At 46.3% G+C, this 21,571-nt stretch overlaps 2 protein-coding genes across 3 annotated transcripts in view; both read left to right on the plus strand.

Moving 5' to 3' along the window:
* The first annotated feature begins 473 nt into the window (after window positions 1-473).
* On the plus strand, window positions 474-18,924 carry efs (embryonal Fyn-associated substrate). 2 transcript variants are annotated; one of them, XM_012851449.3, is made up of 8 exons: window positions 482-665; window positions 1,118-1,314; window positions 2,878-4,092; window positions 4,221-4,343; window positions 8,794-9,732; window positions 9,821-9,886; window positions 15,559-15,816; window positions 16,968-18,924. In XM_012851449.3, the coding sequence occupies exons 2-8, from the start codon at window positions 1,303-1,305 to the stop codon at window positions 17,151-17,153; spliced, it is 2,799 nt and encodes a 932-aa protein (XP_012706903.2). In that variant the 5' UTR covers window positions 482-665; window positions 1,118-1,302; the 3' UTR covers window positions 17,154-18,924. The 2 variants fall into 2 exon arrangements, with proteins under 2 accessions (XP_021165661.2, XP_012706903.2); XM_021309986.2 differs by lacking the exon at window positions 9,821-9,886 and having other exon boundaries at window positions 474-665.
* A 240-nt stretch (window positions 18,925-19,164) lies between these two features.
* The window catches only part of acin1b (apoptotic chromatin condensation inducer 1b), a 31,830-nt gene continuing 29,423 nt past the window's right edge, over window positions 19,165-21,571 (plus strand). The window contains exon 1 of the mRNA XM_036146351.1: window positions 19,165-19,339. Coding sequence (XP_036002244.1) covers window positions 19,205-19,339 — 135 coding nt within the window. The 5' untranslated portion in view covers window positions 19,165-19,204. The remainder of the gene's footprint in view (window positions 19,340-21,571) is intronic.

Genomic DNA, 21,571 nt, shown 5'->3' on the forward strand with positions numbered 1-21,571 from the left:
TTAATTATGAATAAAAACCCAAAATGGAGTTGGTCAGAAAATGAACTTTTACCTAAGTCCAATACAGAAATGGATTCAGGGTCAGTTCATATATTCTGATTAACCGAGGTGAAATGCTTCTGACATGTCTAACAGTGGTTTGACTCATGGAGAAATGAATTGTTGACCACATGCTGTCCCGTGGGTGGGCTCTTGAAGCACCGATTCCATCTGCACTGATTTCCACTGATTTATGATTGACCTCTGTTGGATCTGCCCTTCTTCTGACCCTAGACCTGTGCAAGTCCTGGATGGAGGGAAGGTCATCCTTGATTAGCCTTTAAGCAGACCTGAAGGTTTGACACACATTGTCTTGTGCAAATAAATCTGTAAACGAATTTCATCTTTTTGGCCTGAATAACAGAAACAGTTCACGCGCATTCAATGGAAATCAAATTTATTAAGTCGCAGTTGCGCCTGTAACTTGACCAAAAACAACCGAAAAACGCCTCTCTCAATATGGCGGCGGCGTTGCCCTCCGATTCTGAACTGACGCGCATGCGTCGTCAACGCGCTTACGTCTGGGATCGAACCCCAATGACCAAAGATTTTCACGCCTGGGAAAAAGAAGGATTCCTCGCGTATCCCCGCTCAAAGCTGCACGCCGATGGGAAGGCAGAAGCAAGGTATTCGTTTATTAATTATTTTTTAGCTTGTTCTGAATCGACGGCGTTGCGCTGGCGCTGATTTACATGGGTAACAGCTGGGATTCGGTGCTTTTGCTCCGGGACTATTGTTTTGAATTGAGCGTTAGCAGCGAGAGGAGGCGGTGTGGCTCTACCCAGCGGCAGTGAGAGTGAATCCAGGCGGTGAGTGCAGAAAACCAGGCCTCGCTGCTGTCCTCCCAGCCCAGGACCACATGTGGTAGCGTTCATTCTTTATGCCACACACCTCAGCCATCTACGCGGTGGCGATCAGCGCCTAAACGCAGTCTGGCACAGCCGCGTGAACGCGACGCCGTCCTTCGCGGCGCGCCTCCGTGCGTCTGTGGCGATGCGTGATTTGGTATCAGGCGGCGGAACCGGTTCGGTGGTTGTATCTCGTCAATGCGTGACCAGCCTTCCCGCATGGGTTGCAGGATCCGCATGAAGCCGCCCCGCACCGCTCGGATGAGTCCCGTCCAGAGCCAGCTGTGCCCCGGCGCCCGGCCGACGACACCACCGAGGGAAGTCCCGGCAGGTCTGCTCTGATCGGATCGGATCGCCTCTGCGTGGATCCGAAGAGTTGCAGTTTACCAGCGATCTGTCCGATGAGCCTGGAGCCATGTCTGTCTCAGTAAGTAACCTACACTTCTCCCCTCACTGTGCATTTATTATAGGAAAACGCTACCCTCACCGCGGTGGACAGTGATTTAAACATGATGCACACCTTTTATTGCTTTTGTATATTTTCATTACGGTATATTGTATGAGGATCCTCACAGCCTCCATTACTGTTTTTGGGAGGAGGGGGGGCGGCTCCCACATGGCTGGTTGGAGCCTCTCGGTCCCTGAGGGGGGTTTGGTTTGGTTTAGAAAATGAAAGGGGGTCTGACTCTCTGGCTTTGGGTTGGCAATTAAACCCTAAACAGCAAGGGACAGATGTGCCTCTCATCCCCTCCCCCTTTCCTCTCATCTTGCTCATTACCATTAAGCTCCCGTGTCCATTTGATCATTGATCCACCTCCGACTGCTTCCCCTTCTCCTCTTTTGGCCATCATTACCGGCCCAGCTGGGGATTTTCAGATTTGGCTTTTCTCTCTCTCTCTCTGTTTTATTTTCCTCCTGCTGACCGATTCTCCACTCTGTTCTGATCTGATATCCTGAGCTCTTCACCATCCAGCGTCATACGCTCTCCATTGGACTGCTCTAAACTATAAACTCTGGGCCAGCGCCCCACCTTGCCTCTCCATACGTCTATGTGATGCCTTCAATAGAAGCCCTTTGTACCCATGATCTTCACCATGGGTTTTAATTTTGATTAAAATGCACCAAAAATGATACATCTGGGGTTAATATTTATTGTTTTTAAAGCTGTGACCAGTCCAATTTCTATTTAAAAACAATAAACCTTTATCACTAATTTAAAACTAAGACACAAGTATTTGCATTACCGGTTAGTTTGGTTTACGGCGCTAACTGAAGGTGTTTTTTTTCCTGCGTATCCACGCTCAGATTTCTAAAAGGACAGCCTCCATGTGCTCGTCCAACCTGTTTCCTACAGGTTCAGGTTGACAACTAGCTGAGAAAAAAATAATAAAACAGCACGACTTTGCTGTAATATTTTCAGACTTTTTGCAGTCCGACAAATCTGATCCTGGGCCGATTCCTTTCTTCAATCTGACCAAATGTCTGACAGATGTAGGTTGTCATGCCCAGAAAAGTTTTGGAGTACATGTGGAGACTTTAGAAGTAAAGTAAAGTAAGACACGGAGAGTCAGCAGAATGACCCTGTGGGGCGTGAGCCGACCGGACTGGTCGGGTAATGCTGGGGGTCAGCGGGGCTGAAAAAGGCGTACGATTCCAGTCACCAGCCAGTTTCTACGTCCATCTCTTACGCTGATGAAGCATTGCACAAATTTGAGACTTGTGTGTTCGAATATAATAGTCAGAGGGTTTTATCATGTACTTTATTTCTCCCCCCAATCAAGTCAAAAATATATTTGAGTTGCGAGTCACATAAATGCGTTTATTAACAAGCAAAAGTAGGAAATGGACATAAACAGCCTCTCGGTGTAATCGTTTGTGAGACAAAGAGCTCTGACTGTGGGCTGTGGGTGAAAGTTTCTCCTGCATGTTGTTTGAATTAGTGAACTGGAACGTGCTAAAGGTTTCCGCTGTCTCGCCTCCTCTTCTCCAGACGGTTTTGGCGAAGGCGCTGTACGACAACGCGGCAGAGAGCCCGGAGGAGCTGGCTTTCCGGAAGGGCGACATCCTGATGGTCCTGGAGCAGAAGCAGGCCGACGGGCCGGGCTGGTGGCGCTGCTCCCTGCACGGCAAGCAGGGCATCGCTCCCTCCAACCGCCTCAAGATTTTGCCGACCGCCCCGCCGCCGGGCTCCGACCCGGCTCCCGGGTCCAAGGAGGAGTCCGTGTACCTGTCCCCCGGCCCTCCATCGGCTGCCGGCGGTGATGCAGACGGGGTCTACCTGTCCCCGCCTGCCACGGGCGGGGCCGCCGCCACTCGGACCGGAGAGCTACGGCGGGTGGAGGCCGGCCGCCCGCGCTCACACTCCAGTTCCGGCACTCGGCCCAGACCGGACTGGGATATCGGGGCGGAAGGACGACCGCGGTCCCCATCTTTAAGGGGGCGGGGCTCAGAAATGTCTGGAACTCTTTACCAGAAGCCGCGAAGCGCCGTGCCCTCTGCCGCTCTCATGGCTTCGGAGTCGGTTTACCTTTCCCCCAGCGGAGCGCCGAGGGCTGCTGATGAACCGGAAGACGCTACCTACCTTATTCCAAGGGACAAACCAACCCTGGGGACTTCAGACGACTGCTACCTGGTGCCCAGGGGGACGCCGCTTGCAGGTGACGATGTTTATCAGTCCCCAACAGGTGGTGGCGTGAACAGTGGGACCCCTCAGCCCAAAGCAAGCCAGGACGCACCCGGAGTGTACCAAACCCCCACGCCCGTCGGATCGAGCCCACAGCGGCCGCCGGCCACAGTTCTGGCCCACCAGCACCCGTCTTCGCTGACCCCCACCCAAGCGTCCCCCCGACCCTTGCTCAAGGGCGTTCCTCCGAGCCCCACTGCTGCCAGGGTCAAACCGGGCACCGCTGGTCACCGGGGGTCCCCGTTGTTAGTCAGAGCAGGGCAGCCTCGGGCCCCAGGGTCTCCAAACTTCGCCCGCAAACCCCCTCCGCCAGCACCCCCCGTGAGAGGGGTCACCAAGAAAGATGCGACGGCGCCTTCGTCGGCCGCCTCTGTCCCCAAGCTGCCGGCAGGGCCTGCAGGCCGGCAGCCAGCGGAGGACAGGCAGAGCAGGACGGCCCAGGGTAACGGAGAAAAGACGAGCAGCGGTGTGCAGAACAAAGCCGGAGAAAAGCAGGATTCCTCGCACGCCGCAGCGGACCAGGTATGGGGGCGGGTTTCCAGCTCCCCGTGGAGCTCTTCCTAAGCTTTCAGGCCTCACAGCCGTTCTCCTTCAGACGCTGTGAGCTCCTGCAGATGTTGACTCCATGTTGTCCTCTGCTGCCATGTCAGGTGTACGACACGCTCCCCAGTGGCAGGTGGCAGCAGCCCGTCCAGGCCACCCGCACAGAGGACGCCGATGGCATCTATGACACCCCACGCAGCGTCCAATCACACGCTGACCCTGAGACGGAGGTAAAGCAAGCGTTTGATTTCTGGCATGGATCTGCGTGTCTTAAAAGATGGGAAATAATATTCTGTGTTTTGAAAGAGTCAGAAAAGGCGATAAAGTCCATTTTCTATTCTTACCCTCTATATGTTGAGTGCCTTTATGGTCCTTAAAGGTAAAGAACAGGATTTTCTGAGGCTGTATGGAGCAGAGAGTACTCTGACTCTGCCCCTCCTCCACCTGTTGCTGCACTTTCCCTGTGCTTACCAGTTAGACAAGCATGGCTGGTTGTCATGCTGTCATGAAAAGCATAAATTATTACAGTGGGAAAACTAAAGGAGCATTACTCTTGAGGTGCTTTCTATTTGGCATATGAGCGACTAGATTATGATTATGCATTTAAAGAATAGGAAAAGATCTTTGTCAGTATTTGACCCGCTGATCTGTAGAAAAATTGGTCTTATTCCGACTCGGTGCATCACGTCAACTAATATTTCATGTTGTTCCCAGATCCAAACTCCGACTTCCGGGTCAAAAAGGGGAAAAAAAGTCACATTTTCAGATGTATCTGGTCTAGTTTGTCGTGTAAAACATTGTTGGCCTCACTTTGTTTGGGTCTCTTATGTTGATTCTCAGTCATCCAGGTCATGATCAATCCACAAAAAGGGTTAAAGGATAAAACAGCTGGACTTCTGTTCTGGAGCTGAAGACGTTTCTGAGCGTCTGGAGTCGTGTGAAGCTCCACGCTTTATAGACCTGCTGGCGAGGCCTCGTTAGAGCTTAGATTCACATGAGGGGGTGAAGGAAGCCATTTACGTAAAGGGAGAAAAAAACAACCTTTAAACAGAGGAGGAGGGCTCAGGTTCCAACACAGCGATAGGTTATAGGTCTGATTCAGTTTCACCCCAATTCACACCTCCACTCAAAAGTGACCACAACATTCCTCCTGTGAGCCAGGCTAACCAAGGCAAGGCAAATTTATTTGTATAGCACAATTCAGTACAGAGACAATGCAAAGTGCTTTACATGATTAAAATACAGGACAATAAAACAGAATATAAGCAAGTAGGAATAAAATGTAGATACAAAATAGAACACCAATAAACAGTTGGACTAAAAAAGTTTAACTAATGATGTTTCAGTAGAACAGTTTAACTAGAACAGTCAAAACAATCCTAAACAAATGTGTTTTTAATCTTTATTTAAAAGAACTCAGGTTTTCTGCACTTTTACAGTTTTCTGGAAGTTTGTTCCAGATAAGTGGAGCATAGGAACTAAATGCTGCTTCTCCGTGTTTAGTTCTGGTTCTAGGTATGCAGAGTAGGCTGGAGCCAGTAGACCTTAGTGGTCTGGAGGGTAATACACTGATAACAAGTCTGTGATGTATTTAGGTGCTAAGCCATTTAGGGATTTATAGACTAACAGAAGTATTTTAAGGTCTATTCTCTGAGCTACAGGGAGCCAGTGTAAGGACTTTAGAACTGGGGTGATGTTCTCTACTTTCTCATGAGCCTGACGACTCTCCATTATTGGGGCGATCAGTCCCAGGTAAATCCCAGCTCTAACGAGGCCTCGCCAGCAGCTCTATAAAGCGTGCAACTCCTCACTGCTCCAGACATTTTGAACCGAGGGAAGCTTCCTGGATGGGAAGCGAAACGTCTTCAGCTCCAGAACAGAAGTCCAGCTGTTTTACTTTGGGTTGGGTTTCTTACTGCAGAAAACGCTCTGCCCCTCTACTTTAATTTAGAACCATGACTACCCTAGAGGCCTGCGAAGGTTTGGTGAAGGGACTGCTCTTTGATCCGTCGCGCTTTTAAGTGGTCACACACACACACACACACACACACACACACACACACACACACGCAGGGTTTCCACACAGCGTCCTCCTGATAGTTTGCGTCATTCATGGCAGCGATTAGTTGAGAAATTTCTGGAAGCGGTGACACGGCTCTGGTATTCGTGTCTATACAAGCGCAGCAGGTCGTGAATGCAAGAGATGACTATCGAATACCCGGCCACTATTTCTTTTCCCACATTCCACCATTGGTCTGTCTCCCTGCCCCCCCCCCCCCCTCTCTCTCCAAGGCGGGGCCACACCTGTCTCTGTCTGCTGGGGAGAGCCTGTCTTTCCGGTCCAAATGCTGTTACTATTTTCTCCCCGTCACGCCCATGTGTGAGGGCCAAGCCATGGGTGTCCCACCCGCAGCACTACCACCACCCCGACCGCAGCGGCCTCCCCCTGTAATCTTAGCCCAGAATGTGAGCCAGCTGTCGGGCCGGTCCCCCTTTGTCCTGCTCCTTCTGGTCCCAAATGTAGATCAGACACGGCTTCATCATTATTATTGAGTGTCAACAAACCCCCAAAAACAAAGGCGATCAATAACTAAATGGGCCAGTAAGTCGCGTGCTGCATATGTTTGCAGATTTTACTTTTTATGCTAATTTAAAGGTCACCAGGCTGGCTCTGGTGGTTTAATAAGTGCAGCATTTTACTAATGGGTTGCCTTTTTAATATTTTTGAAATATCTTGTATGAGTCAAATAAAAGTGTTGGGAGGGAAATGTAAAAAAAAAAAAAAAACACAGCAAAAATAATTTGATTAAGCTAATACTTTGTTGAAGCAGCTTTTGATTTCATTTTAAGCATTCAAAGCTCACACCTGCCATCAGGTTTAGTTTTTCTGATTTAAGTCCTGCAGTCCATTGGTCAAAACCTGTAGTTTTTGCAGACGTGTTGCGTGAGATTTAAAGCAGCTCATTGTGCAGAGGTGTCTGCAGACAGAAGTCCAAGCCTTGCTCAAACCTTCCAAAACCACGTGAACTTTCTTTTGTCCCTGGAAAAACTCTTCAGGTGGATGAAATGCAGTTTTGACCCAAAGCGTTCAGGTACCTGCTGGAATGCTGAAGACTGACGTAATTTTTTTTATCAAAGGGATTTTTACGGGAAGTCCAGCCACACAGCTAATCGCCACCGGAACGGCGTCGGCAGAAGATTAGAGTCCTGAAAAGAGGCGGGGCAAGAGTCCAGATCTGAATGTGACAGAAAGCCGGAGGAGTCGGGACACTTGTGGGCGAGAGATTTGGGGAATGAGGATGTGGTAAATAAAGCGAGGATGTGGCCTGCTGAGAGGCTCCTACCAAAGGAAACCAAATGTTCAAACCTGAATCAGGAGGTGCAGGTTCTCAGTTATCCGGGTCATCGCCACCAGAATTGACAAAGGCTCCTGGATAAGTGTTGAGACGTTTTCAGAAAGAACTGAGTGAGAGTCCCGTCGCCTCCGATCAATCAATGATTTATTTGCATTTCCCCATATTTCTTAGCAATTTGTCAAATTTGGCATAACCAAGTATATATGATATGCATGCCTGTCTCATAATTAAGTCTTTTATTTTAAACAATATTCCAGTAGTTTTTGCAATTTTATTTCTAATATATTCAGTATGAGGCTTCCAACTAAGTCCGATGTCTAGAATAATCCCTAAAAACTTCAACTCCATTTATCTGTAACTTTACATTATTGTAAATCCGATTACAAGGACAATAACCTAAATTTAGTTTTTCATTTAATCACAACTTATTATAATCAAACCACTTTTTTAACTCAGCTCTTTTTCTACTATTTGTATTAGTTTGTCCATGTTTTTTTCCAGGAAAAAAGTTTGTATCATCAGCAAAATTCTGGATCCTGCAAAAATATAATTTAGGTGAAGTATAAATAATTTGACTGCGCCTTGTGGAAGACCACATATCACAGTTTCAGTTTGTGACTGCGTTGTTAATTTGTACATATTTTAACCCATTACTCAATGTAAGAGCCAGTTAATGGGGAATTCATATAGAATAATAATTTAGATTAAAAATTTATAAATATGCTTAATTTAAATGTAAAAAAATTTATGATGAGTATATTTTCTAGAATATATAACTTAATATAAAAGGATGCTTTTATTGTGAAAAGTAATTTTGGCTCCCACTACGTAATGCGTAACATTAATATTACCCGTATGCACGTTTGAGGGCAGATTGCAGTTGGATACGGTGGAAGCAACACAATTATTTGACCGATCTGTACCGAGCCTTTCATTTTTTCTGTAAGCGTACTTTTTGAGTTCTTTAAGTAAACATCATAAAAGAAGACTTTTCAGTTTCAGTCAAGTGATTCAAATATTGGTTGTTGGACAAACTGCAAAGGTGGTACAACGAACTTTTGGGACGCAGAGTGCCACTACACTCATGTTACTCTAACCACTGATGTGTAACCCCCTGTAGGCCATGTTGTTCACATTTCCCCAGTAGATGTTCATTTTACATATTTATTCCCTCCCTAACACATTTCTTTGGCTGTTGATGTTGGATAGAAGTCCTTTAAATGCGTATTGTTGGAATATTCACAGACGGCTCTTTCACTGTGGAACAATGTGAAGGTCAAAGGCAAATACAGTTTGTGAAAATGTTTTTTTTCTCCTCTTGTAGGTCTACGACGTCCCTTCAATCATTCTGAACAAACCGCCGTCACCCATCAAGCCCGAGGAAGACGAGGACGATGTCTACAGCGTCCCCACGCTCCCAGGCGTTCCTCTGGGCCCCGCCGAGTCCACCTACAGCCTCCTGGCTGACGACGCCGCCCTCGTCGGACAGGTCGCCTCTGTCCCGGGGTCTGAACCGCGAGCCGGCGGCGCCGATCAGAAGCGAGACTCCTCCGAGCCGGACGGCGGCATCTACGACATGCCTACCCTGACCATCGAAGTCCTCCCCCGTTCGTCGTCCTCGTCGTCCTCCTCCGCCTCCACCCGCCGGCACTCCGTGTCCAGCAACGGCTCCGGCGACGTCCAGTGGAAAGCCTCGCTGTCCAGCGCCGTGCACTCTCTGCTGGGCACGGCCTCCTCGCTGTCGTCGCGGGACCTGGCCACCTCTCTGGCTGAGATCCTGTCGTCCTGGAAGGCCAGCCACGCGGGCGACCCCCCGCCCCCCCTCCAGCAGGCCTGGGCCCGGCTCTCTGACCTGCTCCCGGCGTTGGCCGCCGTCGGGAACGCTCCCCCCTCTGACGGGCTCCTACCGCTGGTCCAGCGCTCCCTGGAAGAGTGCGGCCTCCTCTTGCAGGCTCAGGGGCGACCTCGCCTGTCTTCCCAGGAGTCTCTGTCTCGCAGGCCTTTGCCCGCGCTGCCGGTGCCTGATGGGAAGTCGTGCGGGGGCGGGATGGGTTCCCGTAAGGGCAGCTGGATCCAGGAGCGGCCGCTGCCCCCGACGCCCCAGCCCGTGTTTTCTCTGCCTCCAGCTCCGGGCGGCATAACCCTGACAATGGGCCCCGTCAACGGAGAGGATGACCCCAGCAACGAGTACGCGGGGATAGGCTTGACCCCGGCCCCGGCGCCGGTACCCACGGGAGACAGCGTTGGATACGTCAAGCTGCAGGTCAGTCTGCCGGTAGTAGCCGCTCGTCCCGCCGCCAGTGTAAACGTGTCCATGTGCGCCCCTGACTGTCCTCTGTTCGCCACGTTAGGGGAAACCAGACCTTCCTCCCGGCGTTCTCACTGAGAACGGACAGACTTTCTCTGGAGAGCCAAGGGTGAGTGATTCCCTCAGAGTCACGGGGAAAGTGAAGGTTTCTCTAGATCCATACGGTTTATCACACAATGAAAGACATCCTCTGGTCTTTACTGGGTTAGAACAATTATTTAAATCCACTTTCGGTGATTCTACGTGATCATCTTTAATTAAACAGAGATAAAACTGTGTGGGGAAAAATTAAACCGCATGAAACAAATACCTGCACCTCACTCTTCAGGTCCCTCCACGCCGTATTAATCAGGCCGATGTCTGGCCGGTTGGATTATTTTCTGCTGTAGCTTGGGATCAATGTTCTGTTGAACGACCCGTTTTGGCCAAACTTTCTTTGCTGAACAGCTTGTTTCACATATAGAGAGGAGATCACGGGCGACTCGATGACAGCCAGGTGCTCAGGCCCTGTGGCTGCAAAACCAGCTCAAATCATAGTCCCTCCGCCACCGTGCTCCTCACACTGCAAAAACGGAACTAGAAATAAGTAAAATATTCTTTAAAATGAATGCATTTGTCCTTGATTTGAGCAGGTAAATAAGGTGATTTGCCAATGGAATAAGATGTTTGCACTTAAAATAGGAACAACTCATCTCCATCATCTTATTTCAAGTGCAGGATGTCTAATTATCTTAATTTAGGGGTCAAAATACTCATTCCATTGGCAGATAATATTATTTACCAGCTCAAATCAAGGATAAATACACAAATTTTAAGAACATTTTACTTATTTTTAGATCTGTTTTTGCGGTGTGGAGGAAACGCTTGAGTTTATTTGGCTTTCATGCCCTGAGTCCAGACCTCTCGGCTTTGGCCCAGCTCCTTGTTCCAGAGGTGTTGCTGATCTTTCTCCTATGAAGCCTCCTCAACGACCCATACACCTTCAGCTGTTTTCTGGACTTTAATATTTAACATGCTAACTTTGGCACGAGGATTCATAGGTGGAGCTCTTGTGGGTTTTTTGTTTTTGTTTTTTTTCCAATTTCTCTGAGCAAAGTCTGATCTTGGGGTAAAAATTCTGAGATGTTCAATCCTGGGAAGATTGGCAGCTGCCAATGGAGTGTTTCCCCGCTTAAGAAAAACATTTCTCGCCGTCGATTACAAGACTTTAAATGCTACAACTCTTCCCGGGTTGATGGGGGGTGACGGGTGCCTTGGTAAAGCCACCTTGATGCAGCGTTCACAGACTGCCAGCACTCCTGTTTTTATACGGGGGGGGGGGGCTCACACCCTGGACGAGCATACACGACCGGCAGCACCTGGCTGCTGCCCCCTTGTCTAAACTCAGGTTTCTTTTCCGCTCATAGCCTTTGTAGCCTGACTTCACTTCTCACTTCAGTAATGAAAGTGGAGGATCTGGTGTGTTTTCTTTACAGTTGAAGGTAGATTTAATTCCAGGGAAAACCTGAAAGACATGCCCCGATATGTGCAACTCTCAAAATCAGAGCGGGCTTTCTTTCTTTTTCTTTTTTTCCCATGACTGTGCCGTTGGGTCCTGTTGTGTCACCCTGCCGTCAGAGAGGATTTGTGCTGCACTGAAGCACAAACAGCAGCTCCGCTGGGATAAGTCACTTATTCACTGCGAGCTGACAGCAGCGCTCTGTTTACCAGTAAGCACTGTGACTCATTAATCCGGCGGGCCGCAGCCGTTTGCTTCTCCACGCACCGGGAAGAGCCAAAATATTTACCCCCGCGTTACGTTTCTTTGCATCGGCTTCTGCAGCCCCGTTGATTGCTGTTTTTAAGAAGAAGGGCGCATATAAATTAGAAGCACGTCACTAGTTTTCCTGAGCGTCCGACGTCAGGCTCTGAGCTCTTGTTGTGTTGCTGAAGCTGAAGTCACGTATTCTGTGCAGTAGTCTGCATTTTTCCCCCCCTCGCTCCTCGCAGGGTTTCCTCGTCATCGCGGCTCGAGACGAAAAACAAGAGTTCGCTTGTGAGTGGCAACAATCTGGCCTCACATGGGAAGGACGCCGGCGGACAATAAGTGACAGAAAGCACGGTCGTTCCCTCTGCAGCGTCTCTTGTTTTGATGTACTGCGCGGAGTTGTGTGTTTCACTCCTCGCTTCTCAGACAGTGGAGTTACAGCTGCGCTTCTCTCTCAGGGTTATTTAGAGGAGCTTATTAGCACATGGCAGCCATGCCACGTGCTTTTTTTCCACACTTTGAGTTAGTCCCCCTGTGAATATGCATGCCTTGCATAATTGTGGGCATTGTGCTATAATTCCAAAAGAAATTGACATAATTGGGACAGTGCCATATAGCCTTGCTTAGACATGAATAATTTACCAGGCTGATCCTAGAGTTGGATGCAAATCCAGGATGTTTTTGTCCCTCCTGCTCCATTTTTGGTTGTGTGCAAAGAAGAAGGCCGATGTTGTTGCTTTTGAAATAGTATTTCTTAGATAACAAAATAGCCAAATAGATAAATAAAAAGATTGCTCACGTTTACAAGAATATATTTTGGAGACCAGAGGCCTATTTCACAAAAGCCGGATTTTTAAATCCAGGATAAGCTCTAAAGTCAGGCTTGAGATAGCGTAATCAGTACCGTTTCACTAAACTCGATCCTGGTTCAGGAAACGCGACCATTTCAAGCCAGGTGTAAGTAATCCAGCTAAATACGCGTCCCTGCCTGTCTACAAAAGACCGCGAGGTCTTCAAACCAAAGGAGCAATGTCATTTGATGGAGCCTTATCAGGAACCAAACCCCATGATACTCTGGAATGGAAACACTGTTGCTATTATGAAGGAAAACACATTTGTTTGGAGCTACTTATAATGCAAAAAAATAAAAAATAAAAAATGTTAAAGCTATATAGCCACGTTATATGCTTAAAGGAAGGAGACAAAAACCATTTGATTGTGATAAAATAAGGTTATATACACCAAGCGTCCATCCTGACAGTGTTCTTATGGTCCTTTTCGAGGGTAGATGTGGCGCCATCTAGCGGTAGTATCGCAAAACTATCATAATGCCGGTTTGCTTAATTAATAAATCAAAATTAAATAATGCCCGACTGAGCCTGACCCTCTGCAATGCCTTGCAGTAAAGCGGCAGCTCAGTGTGATCGAAGACCATCGATCTACAACAACTTTAAGAGACTCATACCAGAACATTTACTCAACATCAGGGAACTCCGAGCCTCTGCAGGTTGAGCGTCCGCTGCAGTGAACACCAACATTCATACTGTATTTCCAGCAACATTCCTGTCTTTTCCCTCTTGGAATCATATTTTTTTTTTTTTCCCACTGGATCTTGGACCTTTCTTCATTGTTTCGCTGGGAGATGCTAATAGCCGTTAGCCGCTTCCTTGTTTCAGGCGCAGTAACATACTTCCATTGGTATCATAAATAAGCACAAAAGGCTTTATTTACTAACAAGTTGAGCAAAAAACGGCAAAAATAATAATTAATCCGCCAGCAGGACCTGACTAACCTGACTCCGCCAGATAGATTTGCTTCGCATATCCATCTGGAAACCTTCCGTTGAAGTAATTTTGGGAAGGGGCGAAAATACTGGTTAGCTGATTGGCCTATGTTGGTGATAGACGGGCCAAATAAACCAATCAGATCAACGAAGCATATGACGTACTCGTCAACATGCTTTGTCGTCGCTCTGTTACGAGCGACGACAAAAACACAACCACAAGCTAGTGCTACTCTTGCTGCTGCAGGTAAAGGCTCTTTAGCTCAGCAAAGAAATACTCTGTAATTCCGATAAAACTTGCTTGATAGCCACGCTAACGCTAGTTTCATCGGCTGAAGCCGCCATGTTCTTTAGACTGAACTGTCGCGGTTCTCGTTGCGTCACACCTCAACCCGCCTCAAAGCCAACGCTGATTGGACGTTCGTTTGGTGAACGGCTCCAAATTTTCTTTAACGGAGAGTAGCTAGACTGATCTGCGAGTGAAACCTTGAAAGCTTGCGAGATCAGGATGGTCTCACGAGGCTAGGACCTGATAATCTTGTATGAAAACTTTGTATGCAACCAAGTGTGAGCTGCTGACTTGTAAACTTAAAAAATCAAATAATGTGGCTATGCACCTTTAAGCCATTTCCTCTGATCTATCCAATTCTGACTCTAGAGGGCGCCGTTTCGCTGACCCATAACTCCTGAAGAAGTAGTAGCAGACAGCCTTTGCAAAACAATGTTCACCTCCTATCAGATTATAGTAGTGGCGTTAATATTTAATACAAACATTGTTTGCGTCTAAAACACTAAGCATAGACTCTAACGCAGATTGAAAAAAGTAGATGTAGGATATCTGATTGCAGTGAAATGACCTATTTATGATAAAAATATATAAAATAACATGAAATTCTTTCCATTAACAGTTGTTAGGTCACTGAGCCTTATGGTTTCTGTAGTTTTTTTTCCCCCCTTTGGGGCTGGGAGATCGCCTATTTCGTGCACTTGGAAGGAAACATGTTTTTACTGGAGGAGTAAGCAAAGCAACGCCCCCTAGAGTCGCAGAATTTCGTGGAAGATGGTGTAACACCTGATTTTGTTGAAAACACATTTGCTTCTTCATCAGCCATTCTCATTCCTTCAACACATGCACTAGTCTATCAAAGGCCTTTCTGTCAAACTCAGAACAACAGCAGTCTTTAAAACACAATTGAACAGTAGCAATCCCTACATGGATAATAAGCTTAATAAAAGTTGAGGCTACTATCATAATTTTAAAATGATTATAGTAGTTTACTGAATATCAATGTGTATCAGTGTTTTTTTTAATGCAGGCTGAAAGCCACAAATAAGGAAACAGCGTGACCACTGACTGAACAGATAAGGCACCAGGATTAACTAAACCTGGTCTGGAGCAGGCTAGCTGCACAGAATAAATCTGCATGGTAACTTATGTGTTACTGCTTTTCTGAAAGTCCAGGCTTAATTCAGCTAGGATACCAGGAAAATCCCAGCTCAATCCTCTATCTTGCTTTTGTGAAACAGGCCTCTGGACCAAGAACACAAGGATAATCTGCCATATCAAGCCTTTCTGATGCTCATTCAGGACTTTATTTTGCGTTGTTTGCGTTTCTTCCAGGGCATTTGCCCCAAATTCTGTGTTCCAACTATTTATCAATGCCTGTCGTGTCTTGCAAAACATCGTCATCCTGTTACATTCTCCACATTTTGCCAAGTTCAGACTATAACTATGATTTTATGTAATAGAACAACAAAAGGTATTGCATAAGTGTCAAGGGGAAGGAATCTAGCACCTGGCTTTTTAGCATTTTTCCAAGTTAAAATCTGAAAAGTGTGGCATGCATTTTTTTTTTTTTTGCTAATGCTGCTTTAAACTTTAGCACAACTTTCACCCGGTGCTGTCTGCTGTGTTTTTGGGTTTTCGTGATACTGGACTGTTTAGTAATCAGCTGACTTCTGAGGGTAATTGGTTTGCACTGGATTTTATTTAAGGGGTGTTAGAGTACCACCAACAACTTTTTAAGACTATTTGGAAATAAATTAGTAAACCATGTATAATTTTTCTCCTAATTCATAAATGTATGAAAATAAGCCTGATAAAATACAATGGCGTTTGCAGTTTTAATGTGAAAAGTGTCATGGGGTATAAATAATCTCCCCAGGCATAATGAATTTAACTCTTCTCGTTTATATCTCAGATTACAATCGGTTTCTGTCGCTCCCCCCCCCCCCCCCCCCCCCCCTACAGCTGACTCCATCTCCCCCGCTGCCGCTCACCCTCTCCCTGGAGGACTCGGAGCTGCTGTCCTTCTACTCCTCTCAGAGCCTCGCCCACCTCTCCTGCCTGGCGGACGCCGTCGACGTGCTCTACAGCAGCGTGCACGGCAACCAGCCGCCTCGCATCTTCGTCGCCAGAGGGAAGAGTCTCATCGTGACCGCGCACAAGCTGGTGTTCATCGGGGACACCCTGTCCCGCCTCCTGACCTCCGCCGACCTGCGAGCCAAGGTGGGCAACGAGCTGCAGGCTTCTCTCTTGATACTCCCGTGTTAAACATGCCAAATGTGATCAAAGCCATGTCTTAGGCTACGCTCACACTGCAGCCAAATGAGACCCAAATACCGTTGTTTCGCCCATATAAGGCCCGTTTACACTACACTTTTTTTAACCGAGCCGAGACCAGTCCGAGCTCGGTAACCGAGATAACTCTTGTGTCTAAACGGTCAGCAGACTGAACTGGTCTGCTAACTGCAGACCAGTTACTGAGCAGGTCTCGGCCTGGTTTTTTTTTCTGGCCCGGTTTTCTGATAAAGAGCGCATGAGCAGACCGCGTCATCCCCTTACAGTCAGCTGACTGTCCGCGGGTTTTCCGGCGTGTCTGGCTGCACGTCCCGATTCACACTCCATTCAGATAAATTTCAGACATTCATAATAATACTAGCTTCCCTACCGTGCCACACGATTTCCAGAGATGATTCTGCTTAGCAGCGTGATAAACCTCAGTGTCTGTTCCTGCGTCTGTAAATCCTTATTAGACATTCTTTTGTCTTATCCACGTCCCAAAAGCTGACTCTGTCTAACCATAACATCCTGAATGTTACGGGCGCCGCCCTTTTGATTTGCTCGGTCCCGCCTTCAATCCCAGAGAGCGGTAGTACCGCAGATCGCCACTAGGAGGCGAGGAGCAACCAAGGAACCCGGATAGTGTGGTGTGTAAACAGTCGTCTAGGCTTGGTTAACTGATCCAAGCTCTGACTGGTCTCGGCTCGGTTAAAATTTTTTGTATAAACGGGCCTGATGTGACCCATATCTGATTTTTTTTTTTTCTTTTTTTTACCCGCCCAAAGAAAAATCTGATTTGTGCTACTTCCATTGTGCTATTTTGTTCTTCTTCTTACCTTTCTTCGTCTTGTTATGATGTGTTCTATTTGAACAAAGCTTTATTGAGCACGTCTAGCACCGATTCAATCCGTTATCACTTCCGTAGACAGTACGGCGATGTGACGTCTAGTTTCTGCGCCTCCGGGTCCCTTTGGGGTCGTGAACTGTTCAAACGGAGGTCGCGTTTAGCTAGCTTGAACGAAAAAAAGCAACAAATCGTAAACGAGCATCAACTCGTTCGGCGTGAACTGTGACCATCTGCTCCTCCCTCGTTTCAGATCACCACTTCCGGGGGGAGACTCTGCCAGTCGTTGAAGGCGGTCGTCGTGGCAACGAAGGGCGCCGCACAAAACTACCCGTCAGGATCCGCCGCCCAGGAGATGTTGGACCGCGTCAACGAGCTCTCCCATCAAGCCGCCGGTTTCTCCGCTCTGCTGCAGCGTCTGGCTCAAATCTCTTCTTGATGTTTCATACCACTTGCGTGGAAACTATATAAACACTACACCTATATTTTAGTGTTGAAATGCCTTATTTGTCTTCACACTATTATATTTCCTTACCTTTTTGTCTGTGAGGGAAGCCATGCCCGGCACCATGTGTTTTTTGCCACATTGCAGCTGTTACTCAGCTGGGGTTTTTGTTGCATTGGTTCTTTCTACAGAGAGTGTGTGTTTTTCTTATTTTTTTTTTTTATTTTTCTTTGGTCTCTGTGAGGTTTTTTTGCTTTGATGGCGGACGGTCTTGTTATTTTAAGTGTTAACTTATTGAATACTGAAAACCCTCTGAGGTCGGAGCAGTCCGCGTGGACCTGTTATTTTGGGAGCTTTGCTTTAATATGCTTGCCATATTTCCTTTTTCTTCGCACATGATGGCTGTTTTTCTTCCTTCCTGTATTTATTTAGCAAGCCCCCCCCGTTCCAAAAATAGTCCAAAAAGAAGGCCTTGTGTTCCTGTTCTGGCCTTCCTTTTGTACAATGATACCCGATAAGCCTTTTTTCATTACCCTGAAAGCATGTTGACTTTTGTATTTCAAAGCGTGCGCTACAGGAAAGTTCACCCAGTCCGCGTCTTGATCTGTGGAGTTCTGGGTCCACTTCCATCAGAGGGCAAAGTCTACGCCGTTACTCACAATTCCCACGTTTACGTGACGCGTCACTCGGCACATTCTTCAGTCAACCGTTATGCAGGTTAATATAGTGTTTAAGGACTCGGCATGTTTCAAAGAATGACTAATGACGGTTTGGTGAGAAATTACCTAATCCCGTTCTTTCCCACAGTCGGATAGAAACCTCGCTAAGGACAAGAAACCTGTTGACTGAGTTCACCTGTCGTGACACGTCTTGTTTGGATGTGCATCTTTGCTTTGTCTTTAATCTTCATTTCCCCCAAGATACCTACCAATGAGCCGTACTTATGCCTACTTTAGTAGATAAAAGAAAAAAGGCTGAGACCTATGCATGGGCGGTATAACTTCTCTCTTTACGGTGTCAGTTTTACACCAAAACCCAGACTTTTTGAAATGGCCAATGTGACCATGTTGAAGTTCACTAGGTTGACATCACTGCAATATTAGATACACTACATCATCCGACTAAGAGAAAACAGGCATGTTTTTGAAGTTTCTGGATGACACCCGGTCATCATGAGTATTGAGTAACATGTTGGCGCTATGGAACAACTCAAAACAGTTTGAGCAACATATTACAATCAAATCAGCACAAAAGGGCTTAAAGTTGGGATATGGTTTTTGATTAAAGGTTACGTATCTTTCATCTGGTCATTCATACGACTTAATACCGGACTCCTTTTCGTGGATTTCGAAAGATTTTCCTTTAAGGGCTGTGATGACATTGTCTTGTCCACCCGCGCCACCTTGTGGTATCCTGAAGTATTGCATAAAAGCTACCTTGCCTCCCCAGTTTTATTTATGAGTAATTTGATCGATAGTTAACCATATTGTTCCTTTGTTGCTCTATACTGTCCTGTGTATGACTTTAATTATATATATATATATATATATATATATATATATATAATCTCAATCATCTGGAAGATTTGAGCGGTGGATTCCAATGTTACAATGTCAGTTTCTTATCCAATATTTTGCATAATACACAGGTATGGGATTTTCTGTCGTACAGCTTATTTCATTGTTAAGAAACCGTCTTACTTTGAACACTACGTTTGATGTACGTCTTTTGTATTTCTGTTCAGAAATAGAGTTTTTGCAAGAAACGTCTTTTGTGATCTGAAATGTTCTTATTGAAATGTGTGTTCTTCATTCAAGTTCTTTTAAGGGTCTTATTCGTGGGTTATTACCGTAAAGCAGTATAAAAAAACACTTTTTTTCTGAATAAACCTTGCTAAATGCCGGCGGCTCGGGACAGCTAAAGCCCGTCAACTGTACCGTTGTGCGTTCCGGACAAGCCGAACGTCTCCGGAAACTGCCGAGGCGTGACGCCGAGCAGCAGCCGTGGCGACGTTCGTCGGAGTTCAGAAGAGCGGAGGGAGCAAAATGGCGGACGAAGATATTACGCTTGATGGAAAACCTCTACAGTCGCTCCGAGTTGCGGATTTGAAAGCTGCCCTGGAGCAAAGGAACCTACCGAAGAGCGGGCAGAAAAACACCCTCTTAAAGCGACTTAAAGGGGTAAGTTTTCGCCCGGGGTTTTGGTGTCTATGTCGAGTCCGGCTAAGTTCGGTAAGAAGGCGAGCGACGGCATCGGGGGAAGGGGGGTGGAGGGAGGGAGGGAGGGGGGGGATCAGCGTTGGAGGCCGTAACAGTGAGTGTAGAAGCGGGAATGCATAAATGCTCCACGCACACGGTGTTGCACGTAAACAACAGTGCGCTGTAACGGCTCCAACTGACAGGCCAGCTACAGCAGCCGCCGACTGGACGCGGTGACAGTTCGGCGGGCACCGTGTTGCACACTGTTCAAGCGTGCACCTGTCAAGTCGAGGCCTAAGCGGAGAGTAGCCAACAGCCGCACAGAGTGTACAGTACATGACAGTCCCCCCGTCCGCGCGCGCTGGCGCTGCACGTCCGTGTGTATGTGGGGGGTTAGGGGGGCGCGCGCGCGCGTTGCGATGTAAACATATTTACAAGCGCCCACCAACTACCGAGGCACGCGCTCTTTTCTATCCAGGAATGCTTCCCAAATATGTCGAGAAGACGTTGTTGAGCTGGACTTTTAGCCAATTAGCGGCCGGAGACGTAGTTTGCGTAAACACGGAGGATTAAGTTCTCCCGATCCCTTCTGCTGACGGATGCTTCTGATCCTTTATCAAACAGGAGCCATGATGCACGCGCTCTGTTATTACTTAAAAAAAAGGGGGGAAAAAGTTTGGTCAAAGTTTGTTTTTATTTACAAAAGCAACTGTCGAGCTATATATTTCATTGAGAGATGCATGTAATCCTATTCAGTACCCAGTTGACACAATATCTGAAAGTCTTTTTGATGTTTAATGAAAACAATCTAAAAAAAAAGGCAGCTAAGACAACAACTTTTACAGCATGGAGATGCATATTTACACGCTGAAGCGGATCCTTTCTAAAAACAAATAGCTAAACACCATTATTAAAAGTACATATTTAAATAAACCTTATAGTGAGGAAGAATTAAGGCGTGGTGGCAGATGATGAATATTGAACAGATAATAATTTGACTCGAATTAAGAACTGGCCCAAGTAACTCTCTTTTTTCCCCCTATTGAAAGAAATATGCAGCTCTGTGTGGAAAGAAAGTAGAATTTAAATAACATTAATAAGACCTTCCATGGTCTGTACTTTCCCATAGTGCACAGGGAGCTGGAGCCCAAGTCCATTGGCACAGATTTATATTTTTAGAATAATAAAAGTCCCAAATTTAGAATAAAATGCCCAGGATGCAAAAATATTGATTTTTATATATATATATATATATATATATATATATATATATATATATATATATATATATATATATATATATATATATATATATATATATATATTTGTCCAGGACCCTGTGGGTTTTTTACTGAGTGTGTGTGAAACAAGCAGTCTATACACACTCAGTCTTCCTATCTGAAAGCTTATCTACAGGTGTGAGACTATTCACATATGGCCTACATTCTTTTTGCCAGGATAGACTGGCTTTAACTCAATAAATACATAATTGATGAACGGTGATACAGAGGAAAGATCTATATTTAACAAAGGCTGATTGCATGCACGAGCAAGACGTTGTACGGCAAAATGACTTTCAAAGTTTGATTATTTGGTGTTTTAAAGTGTTTGATACCGGCAGCTGCTGATTTATCCACAGCCGTGGACACAACTGTGGTGAAGGCTGCTCTCTCGGTGTGAATATTGTGAGATGATGGATCGGGATCAGTTCCCTTCCCCTCCACTTCGTTCTCCCACGTCGTACTTGTGTGTTCCCGCGTCGCTCTCTCCTCTTCATTTTTTGTAACCGTGTAATCACACCGGTGTGTATTAGTTCATGCTAGTTTTTCTATTTTCATCATGATTTCGACTGTTTTTGTGTAATTTACAGTGCACCGTGTAGAAGGGTTGGTATATTGCACCACAAAGTATATTATATCACATTTTTATCTGCCTTTGTAGCTACAGCATGGGTTAACCGCTTAATTTAAACCCCCTGGTTGATCCTGCAGAAAACAGAAGTAAACTTTGAGCAGGCACACCACAAATATCGATTTATTGTTTTAATTGCAATTCTGTGAAACCGTTATGTAAGACGAGTATGTAAAGCTGTCAATGTATAAACTCAGACAAAATTAATGTGGTTGAAAACGCTTTCACATTTTTAAACATCGCTCACTGATACGTTTCTTTATTTACAAATGTTCCTCTGTCCTTATTTACATTTATACAGGG

Source organism: Fundulus heteroclitus, chromosome 14, assembly GCF_011125445.2.
Source record: "Fundulus heteroclitus isolate FHET01 chromosome 14, MU-UCD_Fhet_4.1, whole genome shotgun sequence".
NCBI lineage: Eukaryota > Metazoa > Chordata > Actinopteri > Cyprinodontiformes > Fundulidae > Fundulus > Fundulus heteroclitus.